The sequence below is a fragment of the Vulpes vulpes genome, chromosome 11 (assembly GCF_048418805.1).
Source record: "Vulpes vulpes isolate BD-2025 chromosome 11, VulVul3, whole genome shotgun sequence".
NCBI classification, from domain to species: Eukaryota; Metazoa; Chordata; class Mammalia; order Carnivora; family Canidae; genus Vulpes; species Vulpes vulpes.
Genome location: NC_132790.1, coordinates 18975513 through 18995451, shown reverse-complemented (window position 1 = coordinate 18995451; position 19939 = coordinate 18975513). Strand labels below are relative to the sequence as shown.

The 19939-nt window shown below is 39.6% G+C and overlaps 1 protein-coding gene across 5 annotated transcripts in view; it reads left to right on the top strand.

Moving 5' to 3' along the window:
- Positions 1 to 19939, top strand: part of NLRP14 (NLR family pyrin domain containing 14) — a 125587-nt gene that overhangs the window by 35073 nt on the left and 70575 nt on the right. For 3 of the 5 annotated variants that reach the window (XM_072725730.1, XM_072725729.1, XM_072725728.1), the window contains 2 exons: positions 4664 to 4834; positions 6013 to 6355. In XM_072725730.1, the coding sequence (XP_072581831.1) occupies positions 4664 to 4834; positions 6013 to 6145 (304 nt within the window). In that variant the 3' untranslated portion in view covers positions 6146 to 6355. Of the gene's footprint in view, positions 1 to 4663; positions 4835 to 6012; positions 6356 to 19939 lie in introns of those variants that run through there. The other 2 variants (XR_011995105.1, XM_072725727.1) reach the window with 1 other exon arrangement.

Here is a 19939-nt window from a genome sequence, read left to right as displayed (position 1 = left end):
GCAGAGAGAGGGAGAGTGTGAGTAGGGGGAGCGGTGGAGGGAGGGGTGAGGGAGAGGATCCCAAGCAAACTCTGCACACTGAGCGTGGAGCCCAATTGCAGGGCTTGATCTCCTGACCCTGAGATCATGACCTGAGGTAAAATGAAGAATTGGACCCTTAACCGACTGAGCCACCTAGGCATCCTACTATCTATGCTCTTAAGAAGCCTGTGGTCTAATAAAATCTTATCTTCTGTTTTGAGTTCAATCGTATATTGTTTATTTTTTTAAAATCTTGAAATGATATTGGCTAGTACATTTTTACTTGTATTGCATGAATTATTGACCTCTGGGTCAAGAATTTTGTTCTGTATGTGAGAAACGCAAATATTTTGTCTCCCAGACTCTTTCAAGAAAGTGCTGTTTTATCTATGTTTGCATCAACTGTTTATTGTTGTGATAAAAATATATATTGTAACTATTGGATCTGAAATGTAACTTTATCCTGCTTATAACCTAATAAGTTAGCCTTGTTATCCATTACAACTCATGAGAGGGAGCAGGACCTGCTGATCTTGGTATCATTGGCAATAAAGGGAGCAAAAAATTGGCCCAAAGCAGTCCCATCTCCAATAAAGAGATACTCAGTGGCCCATACTTCCACATTTAACAAACCTCTAACCTCACTCCTGTGTGGTCTGTGTTGTTCCACTGATTTGGGTCATCATGCCCAGCTGATTCTTCCCCTTCAGCGTCCTTACTGGTTAAAAATTGTTTTTGTCTTGGATGTCCATAGGATTGCTCTCCAGGAACAATCATTCCCGTGTAGAATTTTCCTTATTAATATTTTTCTGGGGAAATGGTGTGCTATTTTAGTCTATAGATGGTGCTCTTTATTTTGGTAGGGTTTCCTACTTTAATTTCTGCTTATCTGATTTTCAGGGTCCTTAATTATGCTTGTGTTGGATCTCTTGTCTGTCTTTATAAATTTTTTAAAACTCCTTTTCTTTCACTTTTCTCTAACCCATACTACATATTTCTGAGTGTATTTTCAGCAGTGGCAACCTCCTTTTTGCTTCTTATGTCACCTACATTCTGTAATTTTTATTTTTCTCTCCTGATATTTTAAAGATCTGCCTATGTTCATCTTTTGTTTCTTAAATTCCATATGAGTGAAATCATATGATCTTTCTTTCCTTATTTCCCTTAGCATAATACACTCTAGCTCCATGCATGTCATTACACCTTTTTGATGGCTGAATAATGCCACTGAATGGCAAAGATTGATTGAGATATTTATATATATATAAATATATATATAATCAGTGGACACTAGGGCTTTTCCCATTATTTGGCTATTATTGATAATACTGCTATAAACGTCAAGTGCATGTATCCCTTTGAATCATTTTTGTGTCCTTTGGGTAAATACCTAGTAATGCAATTGCTGGATAGTGATAGTTAAAAAAAACAAAAAACAAACAAAACCAAAAACAAGAAAAGCAAATACAAAACAGACCCTTAACTATAGAGAACATACCGAGAGTTAATGGAGGGAGAAGGTGGGTGGTAGATGGGCTTAGATGGGTGATGAGTATTAAGGATGGCACTTGTAATGAGCATGGGTGTTGTATGTAAGTGATAAATCACTAAATTCTATTCCTGAAATATTACACTGTATGTTAACTAACTGGGAATTTACATAAAAACTTGAAATGTTTATACGCAGAAAAAAAAATCTGCCAAGTCATATTTTAAACATTTTCACTAGGAAATATAAAATATATACAAACAAGTAAATAAACCTGTTTTTTTTTAAAAAAAAAAAAACAAAACAAAAACAAAAAAAAACAGGTCAGTAAATTGAATTTGCCCAGGAAACTAAAGTAACCTTTATCTTTATCTTTGTGGCCATCATTTATTTGTACAGTGACCATGAGTGTATATAGTCCTAGGCAATATATTAAATTATGCCAGGTTCTGCATTTTATGTACAGAGGATCCTACTCTGTATATTCTTTTGTGTTATGATTTTTTTTGTGTGCATTGTTAGGAATTTGGCATCCAGTTGTTTCATGTAGTTTTTTAAATTATTTATTCATAAGAGATACAGAGGCAGACATAGGCAGAGGGAGAAGCAGGCTCCATGCAGAAAGCCCAATGTGGGATTTGATCCTAGGACGCCAGGATCACACCCTGAGCCAAAGGCAAATGCTCAACTGCTGAGCCACCCAGGCATCCCCATGTAGTTAGTTTTTTAGGTCATTTTTATCACAGTAAAGTATTCCAGTGAATCACTATACCACAAACTATGTAACCCTTCTATTATATGTGGACTTTTGTGTTTTTATTTTATAACCAGTGCTTCTGATGAATATTTCAATAATGAATTCTGAAGCACATACGTATATATCCATCAAGGGTAAACAGGAGTAGATTTATTACATCATGGGGACTAGGTCCTCAAATTTATCAGGTTTTGTCAAAAAAAAAAAAAAAAAAAAGATTGTACTAATTTCATCTGCCCCTGGTAGTGTGTGATGGTTCTTGTTCTCTATTCTTGCCAGTTTTGTCTGACTTAATTTTTAAAGTTTTAGTGAATCAGGTGTGTTTCAACATGTCATTGTGGTTTGTTATATGAATATTTTAACATCTTGGTTTATAAAGGAGATTAGGTTATAAATTTCTTGTGTAGTCCCCTTCAAGTTTTGGTATCCAGATGATCGTATTTTCAAAAAATGAGTTCAGGAGTGATCCTCTTCTCTTTTCTAGGGGAGTTTGTGTAATATTGGAATTTTTTCATCCTTGAACTTCGTGGAAATTTCTGGTAAAGCTATATGATACAGAATTTCCTTTGTGTGGAAATTTGACTTCTGATTCATTTTTAAAAATAATTATACATTTATGTAAGTTTTCTAGAGTAATTCTTGGTAAGATTATTCCTACGATTTTATCCATTTCATCTGAATTTTAAAACTTATTGGCAGGTGTCTAAAATTTTATTCTCTACTCAACTTCTGATCATCTCCAGTGACTTAGACATCTAGTGATGTCTCCTGTCTTTTCCTGGTATTGGCAGTTTGAATTTTTTCTCGTTTTACTTTTTCAAAGAACACAACATAGATCTTCTCTATATATTTTATTTCATTAATTATTATTTTATCTTATTTCTGCTTTTATTGAGTTTATTTTACCATTCTTAAATTCTTGAGTTGGAAGATAAATATTTCCTCCTTTTCCAACACTTAAACATATGACTTTTCTTCAAATCATTGCATTAATTCCATCCTATATTTGATATTATATGCACCATTTGTTATTTTTGAGTCTAAAATATTTAACTTCCCTTATGATTTTTTTCTTCAATCTATAGGTTATTTTAAAGTATAATCCCTAATTTTCAAATATGAGGGGTTTCTTGTCATCTTTTTATATTTAATCTCTCGCATTGTGGTCTGAGAACATACTAAGCATGATTACAGTTCTTTGAAATTTGATATTAGCCTCATGACCTAGTATATAGTCAGTTCTTCTATGTGTACCATGATGCACTTAATATGAAGAGTTATGGATTGCCATATTGTATATAAGTGAATTAATATTCTGTTATTCAGATCATCTATACATTTTTTTTAAAGATTTTATTTATTCATGAGAGAGACAGAGAGGCAGACATAGGCAGAAGGAGAAGCAGGCTTCCTGCAGCAGCCTGATGCAGGACTTGATCCCAGGACCCCAGGATCAGTCTGAGTCAAAGGCAGACGCTCAACCAGTGAGCCACCAAGGCATCTTTAATTTTCTATATTGTGAAGCCATTATTAGTGACTGCAAACTTAGAATGATTATTTCCTGATGAATGCTTAACCTCTTATGTCTCCTACTGCTTTTTACCCTATGGTTTATTTTGTGTGATATTAACCTCGTGTCATAAATAGTGAAATTGTTGGTCTATCACATTAATGGCAAGTTCCATGTGGAGGCAGCAACTTAAATGTTTTTTTTTTTTTTTTGCAACTTAAATGTTTTAAACTCAGCACCTATATAGGCACTCAATTATTGAATGGCTAGGTAAACATAAGATTAGTTGCTTGGAGATGTCATCAGGTGTAGAAGGTTGAGTTTAAAATACTTCAATTCCTAGTAGTATCATTGGTTTATGCAAATGTCCTCTGTTGACTATTGGTTAATTTATCTCCTTTAACCATTTTCCTTCCCTTGTGTAGGCAGCTGGCCTACTGTGTTTGAAATATGCCATATAATTGTATCATTGTAAAAGATATGTTTTTTGGTGTATGCATTTCTATTTGCATAAATGGCAAGTGCTAGAGACCTCATTCTATACCTTGCTTTTGAAATACTCAATACCATATTTCAAAAGTCTACTTACACATCTATACTTTAAATGATCAAAAATCCAACTGCTTCAGCTTTTCTTAGTGTGTTTTCCTATTTATTCCCTGGACCATAATTATGAACTTGGAATTCTTGATTTAGGAAGGGATATATTCAGTCTATAAATATCTAGTAAGAATGAATATGAGAAGGACTTACATTCTTCAAATTTACTCTAATTATGCTCCCTTCATTTTAAGCTTTGGAGTCCTCCTACACTCCCAGCTCACAGATCTCTTACATTCTTGCTCTCTGGGGTAAAATTTTTATCTTTAGTCTCTCTTCCCTGCAGATTGGAATACTGTGGTTTGACCTCCCTGTGCTGTCAGGATCTCTCATCTACTCTTAGAAGCAACCAAAACCTGATAAAAATAAACCTGAAACAGAATACTTTAGGGTATGAAGGAATGATGAAGTTATGTGAAGTCTTGAAGTCTCCTGAATGTAAACTGAAAGTTCTGGGGTAAGTCTTCATTAGCTTCTTAAGGTGAAAGTTTCTTGTAACGGGATTTGGGGAACCACTTGTGTACTGCAGCCTAAGGATCAGCCTGATTGTGGATCCTTGCATATTTTTGAGGCCTGTATTTATTTTTCTCACATAGGACATGGAATTTTGAGAGTGTAGCATAGTGGTAACAGCGAAGAACTCTAAAGCAAGACTACCTGAGTTTGAAAGCTAGCTGGAACTTACTAGACATTTGAACTTGCACTAGTCTCCAATCTCTGTGTTCTGGTTTCCTTATCTACAAATGGGTGAAATGATATCTGCCCATGTTTTATTATGAGGATTGATCAGCTGACTCAGAAGGGGGGGCGCCTATTCTGCTTTACTATCTGAAGGTAGAGTGTTTCTATGAAAACCTTTCATAAGCCAAAATGATGTAAAGCAGAGAAGCAATTACAATTAATTTTTTATGGGAAATTTTTTTGAGCATTCCTGGACCTAAACAATAACCTCTTTCAGGCTTTTCTGATAACTTAGGACACATGCACAAAATAAATTGATATAAAGCACAGATGCCTGACAGTTTAAAGCTATGCCAGCATGGTGCTGAGAGGCAGTGTAGGTCCCAGAAAAGGGGCATGGGGGCGTGGAAGGGCCACTGCTCTTGCTGCTTGGGTTTGTGCTGCCTCTATAATGGCTTGCTAGATCCAAGTGCTATTTTCGCTTTTTACCTGTGTGTGTGTGTGTGTGTGTGTGTGTGTGTGTGAGAGAGAGAGAGAGAGAGAGAGAGAGAGAGAGAAAGGCAAAAATCTTTAGACTTCCTTTGGTTATCAAAAACAGTTGCTAATGTAGGTCTCTCATAAGGGTGAAGTGGTATAGGTATGATCTTTGAACAGCCAAGGGTACCTGTAGTTAGAACGGTGCCTAGCATATAACACATAATAGTGTTATGTGTTAGCTCTTGCTATCAGTAGTACTGTTTTGTTTGAGAAGCAAAAGCCTCCTGGAGGATCCTCTTAAATTTTAGTCCATTTCTATTACTACTTTCTATTTTCCTTCACCTCCTGCCTTCCCTCTCCTGTGTATCCCTCACACTTTCCTTGCCCACTCCGCAGCCATGTTCATTTGTGTCTACTGCAGTCTTTCTCAGAGAAACAAATCTGAGTGCGAGAAGAGGTGTTCCCTTGTTTTCTCAGGGTGTGCAAAGAAGCATTTGATGAGGAAGCTCAGAAGCTGCTGGAAGCTGTGCGAATTAGCAATCCACACCTCATCATTAAGCGCGATTATAATGATGATGATGAAGATGGTTCCTGGTGGCGGTGTCCCTGATTTGAAGAACCTGATGTTCTTTTTAAAAGTAAAATGAAGGCCTCAGAGTGACTAGGCGTGGGCCTCTTAGCTTTAGGTGCTTTATGCCCAGACTGTTTAAGGTCTGTTAGATGTAGATGAGTCACTTCTCTGTAACATATCTGTTATACTTCACATGGGAGTTGAAAGGCTATAAAATAAAATGAAAAGCATAAAGCTCTGTGAAAGGTATAACATGTTTTTAATTGGATACAGAGCTTTAGAATTCAAATGCGAGAATCCTAGAAATGACACCAGAGGACGGGGCCAGGGCAGATGACATAAGAATGTCTGTTTTCCTTTCTCTCCCTCCCATAGGTGGCTTACTTCACAGCCTCACCAGCTTTGGGATATTTTACTGACTGCTTTTCTTTGTGTGCTCCTGGGACCACTGGTGTCTAAATACTTCGGGTGTTTCTTAAAATGCAGATTATTAAGCTCTGTATCAGACTTATTGAATCAGAATAACTGGATGAAAACCTTAGGAACTGGCATTTAAAATAATTTTCCAGGCAGTTTTTAGGCATGTTATGATTTGAGAATTGCCGGTCTCAATTGAAGCGGGAGTCCACTTCCTCAGTGAACATTTTCCGTAGCCTGTTGCAAAGATATAAGTGGATATAGGATTATTGGGTTTAGAGCTAAAGTCATGTGCTTTGACAGAAACCTGATTCAGTAACCTTTTCTGTGAAAGACTTTTAATTATTTATTAATATGTGAAAAACCATTCCAAAATTTAGTGACTTAAAGCAGTTACTGCTTTGTTCTATCTCATGACTTGGTAGATTAGAATTCAGAGGGGCTCAGCTAAGCATTTCTTACACTTCACACATTACTTGGGGTCCTTCAGTGATACTCAGCTCGCAGCCAGGTTGCTCTGGAGGGTCCAGGGTGACTTCACTCACATGCCTGGTACCTTGGCAAAGATGGCTGGAAGGTTGGGTTTGGCTGGATATCTCTTCCTTCTAGTCTTAGGGACTTTCCACGTGGTTTCTCCAGCAGGGAAGTAATTATCTTATAGTGGTTTAGGACTTAAATGGGCCAAGTGGAAGCTGCCCATTCCTTGAAAGTTAGGCTCCAGACTGGCACAAAGTCACTTCTATCTTATGCTATTGGTCAGGAACAGTCCAGGGCAGCCAGCCCAGATTTGAGGGCAGTCACTTCTTGATGGGCGTAGTGTCAATGAAGTTGTGGTCTTCCTTAGTCTACCAAAGACTCAATTTTTTTTCCCTCCTTGTCTGTAAGAGATAAGTCTCGTAGATGGTATAATCACCCCTGTGTCAATGTGGCAGAGCTGGAGGTAAAGAGTTGACCATAGCAGTTAGAAGGAGGTGCAGGTGGCAGTCATGGGAAAATTCACAGATAATGTTATTGGAGCTAATATCTATACAGATGATGCCTAGAGAGAGTCACTAATGGGGTTCTCAGTTTTGACAGTCATGCTGGCTAAAGAAGACTAGCCTTGGGGTGTTATAACAAAAGAAAGTATGCAGCAAGGAAGTGGTATTCCCTTCACATGGCAATTTTGGGCTGCAGTGAACATTTTATCCTTCATAGACAATAAAATTTCCAAGCTGCCCAAGTAAACTCCACAAAGGAGTTAATAAATGCTTATCAAGGTACTTTCTACCAAACTTTCAGGTAAGAGAAAATTCTTATGTTTTTTAAGCCATTTCAGAGCATCACTGAGGAAGGTAACTTTACCATTTTCTTTTATCAAACTACAAAACTTTAATAGTAAAATCTCAAAAAGCACTATAAGGAAATTCACAGTTGGATGTTACTTATAAATATATACATGAAGACTAAATATAAATATTTGAAATTTCCAAAATTTAATTTAAATATACCATGAATTAGGAGTGCCTGGGGTGGCTCAGTCATGTAACTCCTGAGCTCAGACTTTTGAGTTTGAGCCCCACATTTGGTATAGAGATTACTTAAAAATAAAATCTTAAAAAATATATATATACCATGAATATTATGATTTGCATCCAAAATACGAGAGGACAAATATTAGGAATGTTATAATTTAGGATATAGATTGATGTAGAAAGACCAAATGATCACTTCAGTAAATGTTGATAAGGCATTTAATAAAATTCAGTCTTGTTTTTTGGTCAGGTACTTTCATAACATAAGGAATTCTTACCCTGCACTATAACTGTATACTAGAAGCACTGTCATTTAAATTTTGGAAACACACCTGGTTTCCAGGGTGTTTCTAGGGTGAGGGGAGTGAAGTACTTACTGGAGGAGTGTGGAGGCTGCTGGGGTGGATCTTGTGCCAGTGCAGGGTCAGACGCTGTCTTTAAATCTTTGGTGTTCAGTTATCATGGATGTTTTGGGTGAATTTTGATTTACAAAGTATTCCACTAAAATGTTTATCTTGATTACTGAGTTTCTCCATATCTCCTTAAGTTTTGTGCATCACCCAAATTACTCCCCTCATCCTAAATCCAGCCCTGAAGACAGAAGGGTTTGCAATTTCAAATACTGTAGTTAAGGAGTCAAAAAGAGAGTCAAAGAATAAATAGGGTGATCAAAACAACTTTAACTTTGTTGGTTTTTTTTTTATTCTTTACATTTTTGAAAAATTTATTTTGTAAATTCTTATTTGTTACATTTGAATTTGTTCTGTTAGTATGCTAACGTCTTAAGTTAGATTCTTACTGATTTCTAGCCTCTTTATTACAAGCATTAAGGCTATAAATTCCCCTCAGTTTCTACTTTAGCTGAATTCCTAAGCTTGAATATGGAGTAGTATTCATGTCCTAACGTTGTCTTACACTGGGATTTTTTTTTCCTGTGGCTCATATGTCAAATAGAATTGTTCATAATTTCCAGATGTAAGAGTTTTTAAAGTTATCTTTTTGTTATTTTTAACCTAATTATCAGATAATGTGTTCTGTTGGAAAATATTTTTTGAAATCAGTTAAAATACTTTATGACCTACCATATAATCAGTTTTCTAGGTGTGCTTGAAAAGAATGTAAACTTTCCCATAACTGAGTACCTGCACACATATATAGACACATATACATCCATTAAATTAAGCTTTTTAATAATGTAGTTCAAACCTTCCCATACTAATTTTTGCTGTTTAACCAATCAATTGAGAATATTTGCTTTAAATCAAATATGGAATTATTTTTTTCCTGTATTTAAATTTTTGCTTTAGATATTTTGAGGCCATGGTTGTCTACTAAATATGATAGAATTATGTCACAGGCAGATTTGAACTTGGCTTTTGTCAGCTTAGCCAAGGAGAAAAGATGTCTTTTATTATACTGCTTTGGTTTAAAATGTCTTTCAGAGACTCTAATTGGTCCAGAATGGATCCAGGGATGCAGTAAAACATAATTTTTAAGGATTTAAAATCATGGCTCTTATATAAATGCAGAATGAGTCAAAGATTCATCAAAGACTTATCAGTGCATTAGTAGGGAACTAGTGAGCTAATGCTTTAAAAAGCATTTAAGGAACAAAGGTTTATATATATATCCATCAGAAATGGTGTTTCTTTAAAAAGTTGGAATAACATTTCAACCATTAAAACTGGTTAATGTCCAGGGTGCCTGGGTGGCTTAGTCGGCTGGGCTTCTGACTTTGGCTCCAGTCATGATCTCTGGGTCCTGGGAGTCTGCTTGTCCCCGGGCCCCTCCCCCCATTCGTATCAAAATTTTTAACCACCTTTTTTTTTTTTTTTTTATGTCCTACAAGGTAATAAGTAACTTTTGGTATTCTCTTTCAATCATATAGAAATCATTTGCACAGCTAGCTCAAAGAATTATTTATATTAGGTTTCTACAGAATACTCTCTACCCTTAGTTGTGAATCTCCTGATCAAATAGCAAATTGACAGAGAACTTTTAAGTTTTTTAATATGCCTCTCAGTTTATCTTTTTAAGAGTTTGAGGGAAAATCAATTTGAATTATGCAGCACCAAACTGGAAGTGGCAAGAAAGGTTGCACCCAAAAACAAGAGAAAGTCTTTTAATAGAGAAGATATGAAAGCAAAACAAATTATTTGAATGGCTATAGGTTAAGCATTATAAGCTTTATTTGGAAAAGCCTAGTTGGGTATTTGTGATTGGTTGTCCTTAGGTTTCCATTTAACCTTGAGGCATTTATAGGTTTTTGTTTTGATTTGCTTGGATAGTGTCATTAGCACTCTATGAAGGCACACACTGGAGTGTGTCTTTCTGCAATGTTGGCTTTATTCAGTCATAAAGCAAAATTAATTATAAAGCAGGTTCAGCATTCCAAACTCAATGACTTTTCACCATGTGATTAACTGAGCTGCTTATAAGGCACACAAAGCCATGCACAAGACAAATCCTACAACAAGACAGAACCAGAGGGTAGGAGGTTAACCAAATGTGAAGTCAGTCAGCATAAGCTCTTGGCCGCCGTGTAAGTCACCTCTCAGCACTTAAATGCTTATTATGTTCAAGTGGTGAAGGATCGGTGTTCTTTTCACAGATCAATCAGAGCCTGCTGCAGCAGCTCTGAAGTGGTCAGACATAAAGGGGTCAGTGTTAGACTCTCAAAACAGTTTGCTGCAAAAATCCTACCTTGTTAGAGACTTAATCCATCTTGGGCCCCTGCAGATCTCTTATCTTTCCACTGGTTATAGGTTCTGAGTGTGTCATTAGCTGGTGTTGGCCTCGGCGATATCTGGTCTCAGCTGAAATGCCCTCGGTGCCTGTGTCACTTCTTGACATAGGCCACTGGTGGATATGAGTGATGATATCTTGCTCTCTGCAATAGGATGCTACGATATTAGAACCACCTCCATCTAATGGCCACCTGTACACCCCTAGAAAATCAGATAATCCCCTGCTTGCTAGCCAACACCTACCATTGCAATGAAAGGATACCTAGTAATCCTTTTTGCCTATTTTTAAGTTTTGGATAATTTTTCATAATATTCCTCTCTAAGAATGGTGGGTCTCAACTGTGGTGATTTGGCCACCAAGGAGTGATTTTTGGTTGTAACTGAAGGTTGCTCTTGGTAGTCAGTTGTTTTCCATACATCAAGTGAACCTGGGATCGACAGATTTTAGTTCTGTTACTACCAGCTGCAGCTCTGTAATGTTGGCAGGTATTTTATTTTCATACTTCATTGAGTTATCTATAAAATGGAGGCTAAAAAATGTCTCACTAACACCCCTGGATCTTAGCCTAGGAGAAAATAAACTTTAGGGTGAGGGAAGTGTGGAAGACAGGACAACTGTCTTCCCCCAACTGTGCTATACTGTACTTTACAATTTATTTCAGTCTTCAGGCTTCTTGACTCACAGCTCTTGAAAAATTTTTAAAGATTTTGTTTATTCATGACAGACACAGAGAGGCAGAGACACAGGCAGAGGTAGACGCAGGCTTCCTGTAAGCCCGATGTGGGACTCAATCCTGGATCTTGGGATCACGCCCTGAGCTGAAGACAGCCGCTCAACCTCAACCACTGAGCCACCCAGGCGTCCTATTCTTGAAATTGCTTAAGAAAACTCTTGGAATTTCCTAACCCATAAGAGCAATAGGAGCATCTTTTGTTATAATATTTGGTCTTTTGTCCTCAGTTCCTGAAATTGCCTCAGAGCCATAAAGGTGAAATGGCTGTCTTGTTATTCATGAGTCCTTTCCAATGATGAATTTATGTTGAGGTGACCTTCAGAATGCCCCTGAGGAGGAGGGGCTGGCTGCCAGTGGAACCAACCTTGATTTGAAGGTTGGAATTTTCAGTTACAGCCCCTGACTGGGAGTGGGGGTGCTGGTGCTTGAGGTTCAATCACACATGCCTATGTAATGGAGCCTCCATAAAAAACCAAGAGAGTTTGGGCAATTTCAGGATGGTGAACCTAAATGTTATCAACCTGCTAGCCCCCAAACTCCATGCGAACAGAAGTTCCTGCTCTTAGGGACCTCTCCCTATGGATCTCTTCATCTGGCTGTTTATATACCATTGTAATACATCAGTAACAGTAAGTGATGTGGAGAACAAAGGTAAAAGAAAAACTTACTTACAGCTTACAGCCCATTGACAAGTACTTGAGACAGGGAGAATTACTTTCCTCATTGCCTAGCCACCTCATTGTTAATACTCTGCTAGAGGCGAAAGGCAACCATAGTTTAATGTTAGCCTGACCTTGAAGACTCCATAAAAATCCCTTTGGAAACTTCCTTGTCCCCTATACCAAGATATATATTAGCAGTCATCCTCCAAGCATATGGCCCACTTTAGTCATGAGACACTTAAGTTTTACTAGACACAGTACGAAATGACCTTTTCCCAACAACTAGCCCTTGAGGTCCTGGAAACCTTGCTTCCAAATTCCCTTAGACACTTACACTATCCCCAACTCCCTCCCAAAGTGAAAGTATCTCAGCCACTCCTCACAACCCCAGTGCAGCTCTTTCTGCCCATGGGTCCTGTCCCTGTGCTTTAATAAAACCACCCTTTTTACACCAAAGATGTCTCAAGATTCATTCTTGACCATTCAGTCCCAAATCCCAGCATTTCCTATCAGTAAGTATTCTCGTTTCCTGAGTCTGTGCGACACTCTAGCAAGTTAATCGAACCCAAGGAGGGGGCTGTGGTGTTACCAAATAATCTATCACAGGCCAGCCCAATGCTCCCTTCCAGGGAATCCCAAGGGGGATGCACAAATCAAGAGCATAGCTCCTGACTGGGTTTGCCAACACTGTTGCCAAACTGATAAATTTGTCATGAGAGGTCAGTAACTCAAGAGACAAGGGTTTGGAGGAGGGAGAAATTTATTTTGGGTGCCAGCAGCTAAGGGAGGTGACAGGCTCATGCCTTTACAATTGGCCTCTCCAGCAGATGGACACCTAGAGTTTTGCAGAGGTTTGCAATGTGGGTGGAAGGGGTGGTATGTGCGAGAGAGCATGTGATCTTGGGTGGGGGGGTTGGCGTGTGTTCAGCCTTTGATCTTGGGCAGGGAGGGGGTCTTGTGGGGTGTGATCTTCTAGGCATTCCATTAGTATCGGGGCTTTTCTAATCTGACCCTTGGAATGTTCCAGTTATCGTCAGTGCCTTAGGAAAGTGTAATAAGGAATGATTGTTGGGGTTCTATAGTTGAGGAAGAGGGGTAACTGACACTCTGATTTACATATAGCCAGTTCAAAGGACAGATGAGCAACCTGGACTTCCAATTGGCATCGTGTGGGACTCAGTACTCATCAACCTGTGGAATATGATGCTATTTCTAGGTGGGCAGTGTCTGAGTTGAGTGAATTTGTAGGATATTCAGTGTCTGGGGAGAATTAATTGGTGTGGGGAAAACACATGGTACCTTCCATTGTCAATACACTTTAAAAGAGTGCAAGAGAAAAATTCTAAGGGAAAACTCTATTGAAAAGATTTCTTCTTTCCAGTGTTAGTACAGTTTATTTTAGGTCATTTCCTATCTGATCTCCCAGCTTCTCACTTATTGCATTCTACTATGTCCTTCACTCAAAGTAGTTTTCTTTAAAAGCAAAACAGAACTATATTCAAATCTCTTTTCCCTGTCCTTCCACTTCTAATGCTTTACATTCAACTTCATCTCTTGACCCCCACAGTGTAAGCCATTGACAATGTTGTTTCAAACAGAATAATACTCTATTCAGTTTATTTTGTCCCCATTTCATTTTGCACATATTGTTCCCAATAATATTGTCTTCATTTATTTTTTAGTCATAAGTCCCTTCCTAGAAGATAAGTAACATCTAAGTGCAGATTAAAGGGTGGACCCTAGCGGGTTCCTTTACCAATAGGAGGAAGAAAGGTGATGAACTCACATATTGTTATGTCTTTCAGATGTAATTAGTTGTTTAAACAGTCCCTGTTCTTTTTTTTTTTTTTTGGAGCTCGATGTGGGGTTCCATCTTAGGACCCAAGATCATGACCCGAGCTGAAGATAGATACTTGACTGAGCCACCCAGGGGCCCCCTCTTTGTCCTTACCTCAGAATCTCCAACACCTAGTATGGTGCCTGTCCTATCGTAGGTACCCAATATTTGTTGAATGAATGAAAGAGTAAGTGAATGCGAGAACTGGATAAAATTCTCCTTATTTAAAAGGCAGCATAATTTGGGCATCAGGGTGGCTCAGTTGGTTAAGTGTCTGATTCTTGGTTTCAGCTCAGTTCATGATCTCAGTAGTCCTGGGATCAAGCCCCACATTGGGTTCCCTGCTGGCAAGGACTCTCCTTGAAGATTCTTTCTCTCTGACCCTCCCCCCACTCACATGCTCTCACTCTCTAAGATCTTTATTTAACAAAAAGGCAGCATAATTTGGTTCCACTTTCCAATATGTCACTCCCCCTTCTCACTAAACACTGATTTCTTCTCAATTCCTTGAATGTTGCAATTTTTTCCACCACTGGTCCTTTGCTTGGTGATCCTCTTTGTCCACTCTGCTCTTCCAGCCTTCCACAAAGCTGACTCTTGACCATCCTTTACACTGCAGTTTAAATATCCCTTGTCAGAAAGGTTGAGCATTGTTATCTGAAATACTACTGCCTCTTTCCTAACAGAGCATAGGTGCTTCTATCCAACTTCACCAAGATTTCCTTGTTGCCTATTTTCATAAACACTGTGTAAGTTCAGTGAGGGCAGGAACCATGGTTCTTCCTTCCCTGTTCTATTTCCAGCTCCCAGCACAATGTCTTGCCCAATGTGGGCTCTGAATAAATGAATGAAAGCAAAAATATCTCACTCTTCCTGAAGGCATCTGATGTATTACTTTCTAACTTCCTACTACCTCAGTGAAGCTGTTGATCTTGTCATGCTGAGAAAAGCCACTGACTCCCACAGCTTGGAAATGCCCAGCTTCTAGGAAACTCCTGGATTCACATCCTCTGCATCCCGCTGTGGTCCCTGGATTCCAACTTTGATGGGGGAGGAGGGTGCTTGTTTCCAGTTGGCTTTTGAAAATTATTAAGCAGGGTGAGTCTGCCCTCAGGTCCTGGGATGAAGCCTGGGAGGCAGGCCAGGAGTTTCTTGCAGAGCGTCCGAGGTTGTGGCAGATTGGGGAGAAGACAAGCTCAGGCTGGGGAGGCCAGAGCCAGGCGCACAGATGCACGGCTGGCGTGCCTAGCTTTCGGTGGGTCGGGGCACAGGCCACTCCTGACTAGGCTTGCAGGGGGCAGGAGCCCAGAGTCGCAGAGTGGGTAGTCGGCTCCCGGGTCTTGTGTCCCAGAGGCAGGCACCCTCAGAACATGGCTTGCGGTGCTGTTCATGGTATGGACGTGCTTAGAAAGGAAGCGACCCCAACCCTGGTCTCCCAAGCCAGAGAACCTGGACACTAGGACCCTGGACAGCGCTTAGAGGCCAAGAAGGCTTGAGTCCCTTTGAGTTCCTAGATCTTTTCCCCTGGGGCAATTTGGCCACTCCTAATAAAGCTGAGATCCCAATCTGTGGAGCTGCTTTCCTAAAGCTGGGCAGAAATGGATTTCCAAAAAATGGACATGTGTTATCATTCACCGAGACAATATAAATATCTTTGAATCAAGAGCAACATAAAGAACAGTCTTTCAGTTCATATTATTTGAATAAATGAAGGGGTCTAGTACTTAAATTGTGAAGACAGAAAGTACAAAGGTGGTGGCCAGGGGCTGGAAGGAATGTGGAGTTGTTTACTGGGTAGTCTCAGTTTTGCTGGATGAAAAGAATTCTGAGCTTGGTTTCACAATGTGAATGTACTTAATGCTACTGTAAAGGGAACCTCTTATTTTCATTTACATCAAACAGTGCTCTGAATACTACACTACTTCTGACGCTTCTGGTCACCACATGTGTACACATCCAGCAATTCTCCAACACCAGCTGAATGTCCTACAATTCAACTCAATTCTGATATTCTCCACCTGGAGAGCACCTCCCATCCCACAGGTTGAAAATTCAGCCCTGCAACACTGCCCCTCCTGATGGCTCTTTAGGTGCCAGTCACAAGTCCAGATTGTACCTGTGCTTCTGACCCACCAGCTATGAAGCAAAGGTTCCCAGGATCCCCTCTTCGGGTCTGATTAATTTGTTAGAGTGACTCGCAAAACTGAAGAAAACATTTTTCTTTTCTTTTTTTTTTTTTAAACATTTTTCTTATTAGATTACCAGTTTGTTACAAAATGGCCTAACTCAGGAACAACCAGATGGAACACATGCTTAGGACAAGGTATGGGACAAGGTGCAGAGCTTTCATGCTCTTCCTGAGAAAGAATGCCACTTTCCCAGTACCTCCTCATTCACCAGCCTGGAAGCTCTCCCAACCCAGGGTTTCCGGGTTTTTATGAAGGCTTCATTATATGTGCGTGATTGATTAAATCTTTGGTCACGGTGATTGAACTCAATCTCCAGCCCCTCACCCCTCCAGAGAGGTGGGAGCAGGGTGGGACTGGAAGTTCCAACCCTCTAATCCTGAGGCTGGTTCCCCTGGCAACCAGCTGCCATCCTCAGGTGTTTCCAAAAGTTACTACTTAACTTAAACTTAGGTGTGGTTGTAAGGAGCCTGTTATGAATAACAAGACACTCATTTCACCTCTATGGTCCTGGAGCTACTTCAGGAATCCATGACAAAAGATTAAATACTAAAAGTTGCTCCCATTGTTCTTATTCCTCAGCAAATGCCAAGGGTTTTAGGAGCTATGAGCCAGAGACCATAGACTAACAACAAAATATATAATAAACCACAACATCACAACTATTGAACTATGTACCTAAAAATGGTTAAGATGGCAAATTTTATGTTAAGTGAATTTTTTAATTTAAAAAACTTAAAAAAAAAAAGGCAGTGCCCAAGCTGCAGAGTGCCTGGGAAGCTCCCTCCTCACTGTCAAGGAGCTTGTGGGATAGTGTAGAGCCATGGATCACTCCATGTGTCTGGATGGTTGGACCAGAACTCAGTCTCTGAAAATACTGGAAACAGATTCAGGGTCCCAGGCCCCAGGCATTGGTGTTGCTTCCAGAGATAGTCCCCTGACCTTCTTATTAGGAAGGATGGGGATCTCATTCAGTTGACTCTCATATCTGCCCTGAGGAAATGGGGAACCTCATGGCAGTTCTTTTGCACTCTCCAAGTCTTCCTTGTCAGGGCATAGCCCTTTACAGAGATTATTACTGTTACTACAGAAGGGTGATTTTTTTTTTCTTGAAATGTGGATAGTGGATAGATTTCTTTTTTTCATCTTGGAGCTTCTCTACCCACTAAGTCCCCACCTCCCTGGCCCAGTTACTCTCTTGAAGGACCTGGTAGCCAGTGAGATACTCTATAGGGAATGCCCCTGCACCCCATTGCCTGGCTCTCCTTTCTTTGATGTATCCTTCCCTGTCCACTGATTTTCACAACTTCATGAATTATTAAGATCTACTACAGTTTGCTGCTGGTAGTTGCAAAAGGAGTGAAAAATAGTATTAGCATTCTTTTTCACAATACATGGGGAACAGCTGTAGACACATAAAATATTCATCCATTATCATTTTGCAATTTCAAGTATTGTAATTATTACTTAAAATATTTCAAAATGAGTATGTGGGTGGTTCAGTCGGTTAAGCATTGGGCTCTTGATCTCAGCTCAGGTCTTGATCTCAGGGTCATGAGTTCAAGTGGGCATAGAGCCCACTTAAAAAATTCAGAGTGGCCCAGACTATGAGTGTTAGAATATAAAACAACCATGTATGTTAGAACCTCTTCATCATAGCAGGGCAGAAATTCACGTGATCTGGGGATCCCATGTGCACCTGGCCTCTGAATAAGGGCAGTTTTGTTGGGACTGAGCCCTTAGGCTGTGGAGTCTGTGCTAATTCCCAGGCATTAATGTCAGAAGTGAATGACACCCTGTTGGTGTCAAAGAATTGAGAGTTGTTGAAAATGACACACTGGGGCAGCCCGGGTGGCTCAGAGTTTAGCGCCACCTTCAGTCCAGGGCCTGATCCTGAAGACCTGGATGGAGCCTGCTTCTCCCTCTGCCTGTGTCTCTGCCTCTCTCTCTCTCTCTCTCTCTCTCTCTCTGTGTCTCATGAATAAATAAAATAAAATATTTAAAAAAAGAAGAAAATGACACACTGTCTCTCCTTGATTGCTACAATAGCCTCCTGGCCAACTACAAATTTAGGAATTCTCACAATGCCCCTAGTTTCCATAATGCACTAGAAAGACCCATAGAACTCAATAAAGAGCTATCCTTATGATTATAGTTTATTATAAAGGATGCAAATAAACAACCAAATGAAAGGCCATAAGGCAAGTTCAGGAAGTGGGTCTGCAGCTTCCACTCCCCTCGAAGCAAGCGACCTCTCAGCACATCCATGTGTTCACCCAACAGGAAGTTCTCTGAACTCTATTGTTTAGGGTTTTCTTTTTTTTTTAAGATTTTATTTATTTATTCATGAGAGACACACACAGAGAGAGGCAGAGACATAGGCAGAGGGAGAAATAGGCTCTATGCAGGGAGCCCGATGTGGGACTGACTGAATCCCAGGACTTTGCCCTGAGCTAAAGGCAGACGCTCAACCACTGAGCCACCCAGGCATCCCTGTGTAGGGTTTTCATATGGGCTTTCACTGCAGAGGCATGATTGGCTAAATCATTGGCCATTGGTGATTGAACCCAATCTTCAGGCCCTTTCCCCTTCCAGAGTCAGGTTCTAACCCTCCCTCTAATCACATGGGTGGTTTCTCTAGTGACCAGCCCCATCCTGAATCTATTTAGGGAACCCTTTAGGAGTTACTCCATTAACATAAACTTAGGTATGGTAGAAAGGGTTTATGGGTAAAAAAAATATATACTTGTATTGTCTAACATTCCAAGAATTTTAGACAAAGATTAATATGTGTTTTACTGTGTCCCAGACCACCCTCTAGTCTTTGACCATGGATCCCTTAAAGCAAAAAAAAAAAAATCCTATCTGAACATAACCAATAATAGCAACATTTGGAGGAGTTAATGTGGGGTAGAGATGGGAGGCTTTTAACTTAATTTCCCAATACATCTGACCATCAATATCAGTATTACAATTTTACCAACAATGTAGATATAAGACCATATTTCATTATGGTAAACGTAATTTGAAAAATAAAAGATACTGGCCTATTACTAGAGTCCCATTCAGTCCAGGCCATCATTGTGCTATCTGGAAATACTTCCCACGGTGAGGTCACTCATGTTTGCAGGCTTTCATTTGATCTTGACATGTTCCAACAGCAGGAGTGGCCTCAGCACTACATAGCTTCACTCTTTCAGGCATCAGTATCACTGCGCTAAGGGACAGTATCATCTCCTGCTTTGAGCCTCTTTCTAAGTGTTACTGAGCTTGAGCGTCTCTCATTATTTAACTCATTTATTTATTTAATCTTTTTTATCCAAATATTCTCACCTTTCAAAGGGACATTAAGTTCACTCACGGTGCTGCTCTAGATCGCAGACAGCAATATCAATCTAGCAGGTGCCCTCCCCTCAGGCCACTCCCATGTGTTTAGAATAGGATGACACAGATACAGAATTAGTGGACTGATTTTACTACTAGTCATAGTGGAACTCACTCTTAATCACTGTTTTCCCAAATGGGGTAAAGGTATACTTCATCAGGTCCTTAGGGATTCTGACAGAAGGATTTAAAATATAGTCACAGTTTCTTACTAAAGAATCATCTCTGCTTCTGGAACTTATAGCTGCAGCCTTGGTCCTGCGACCTTAGGACCAAGGTAAGAAAAAGAAAGTTGAGGTGGTAAGGGGAAGAAAGAAAAATTACAGTCATTAGTCATTATCCCATGAGAAGA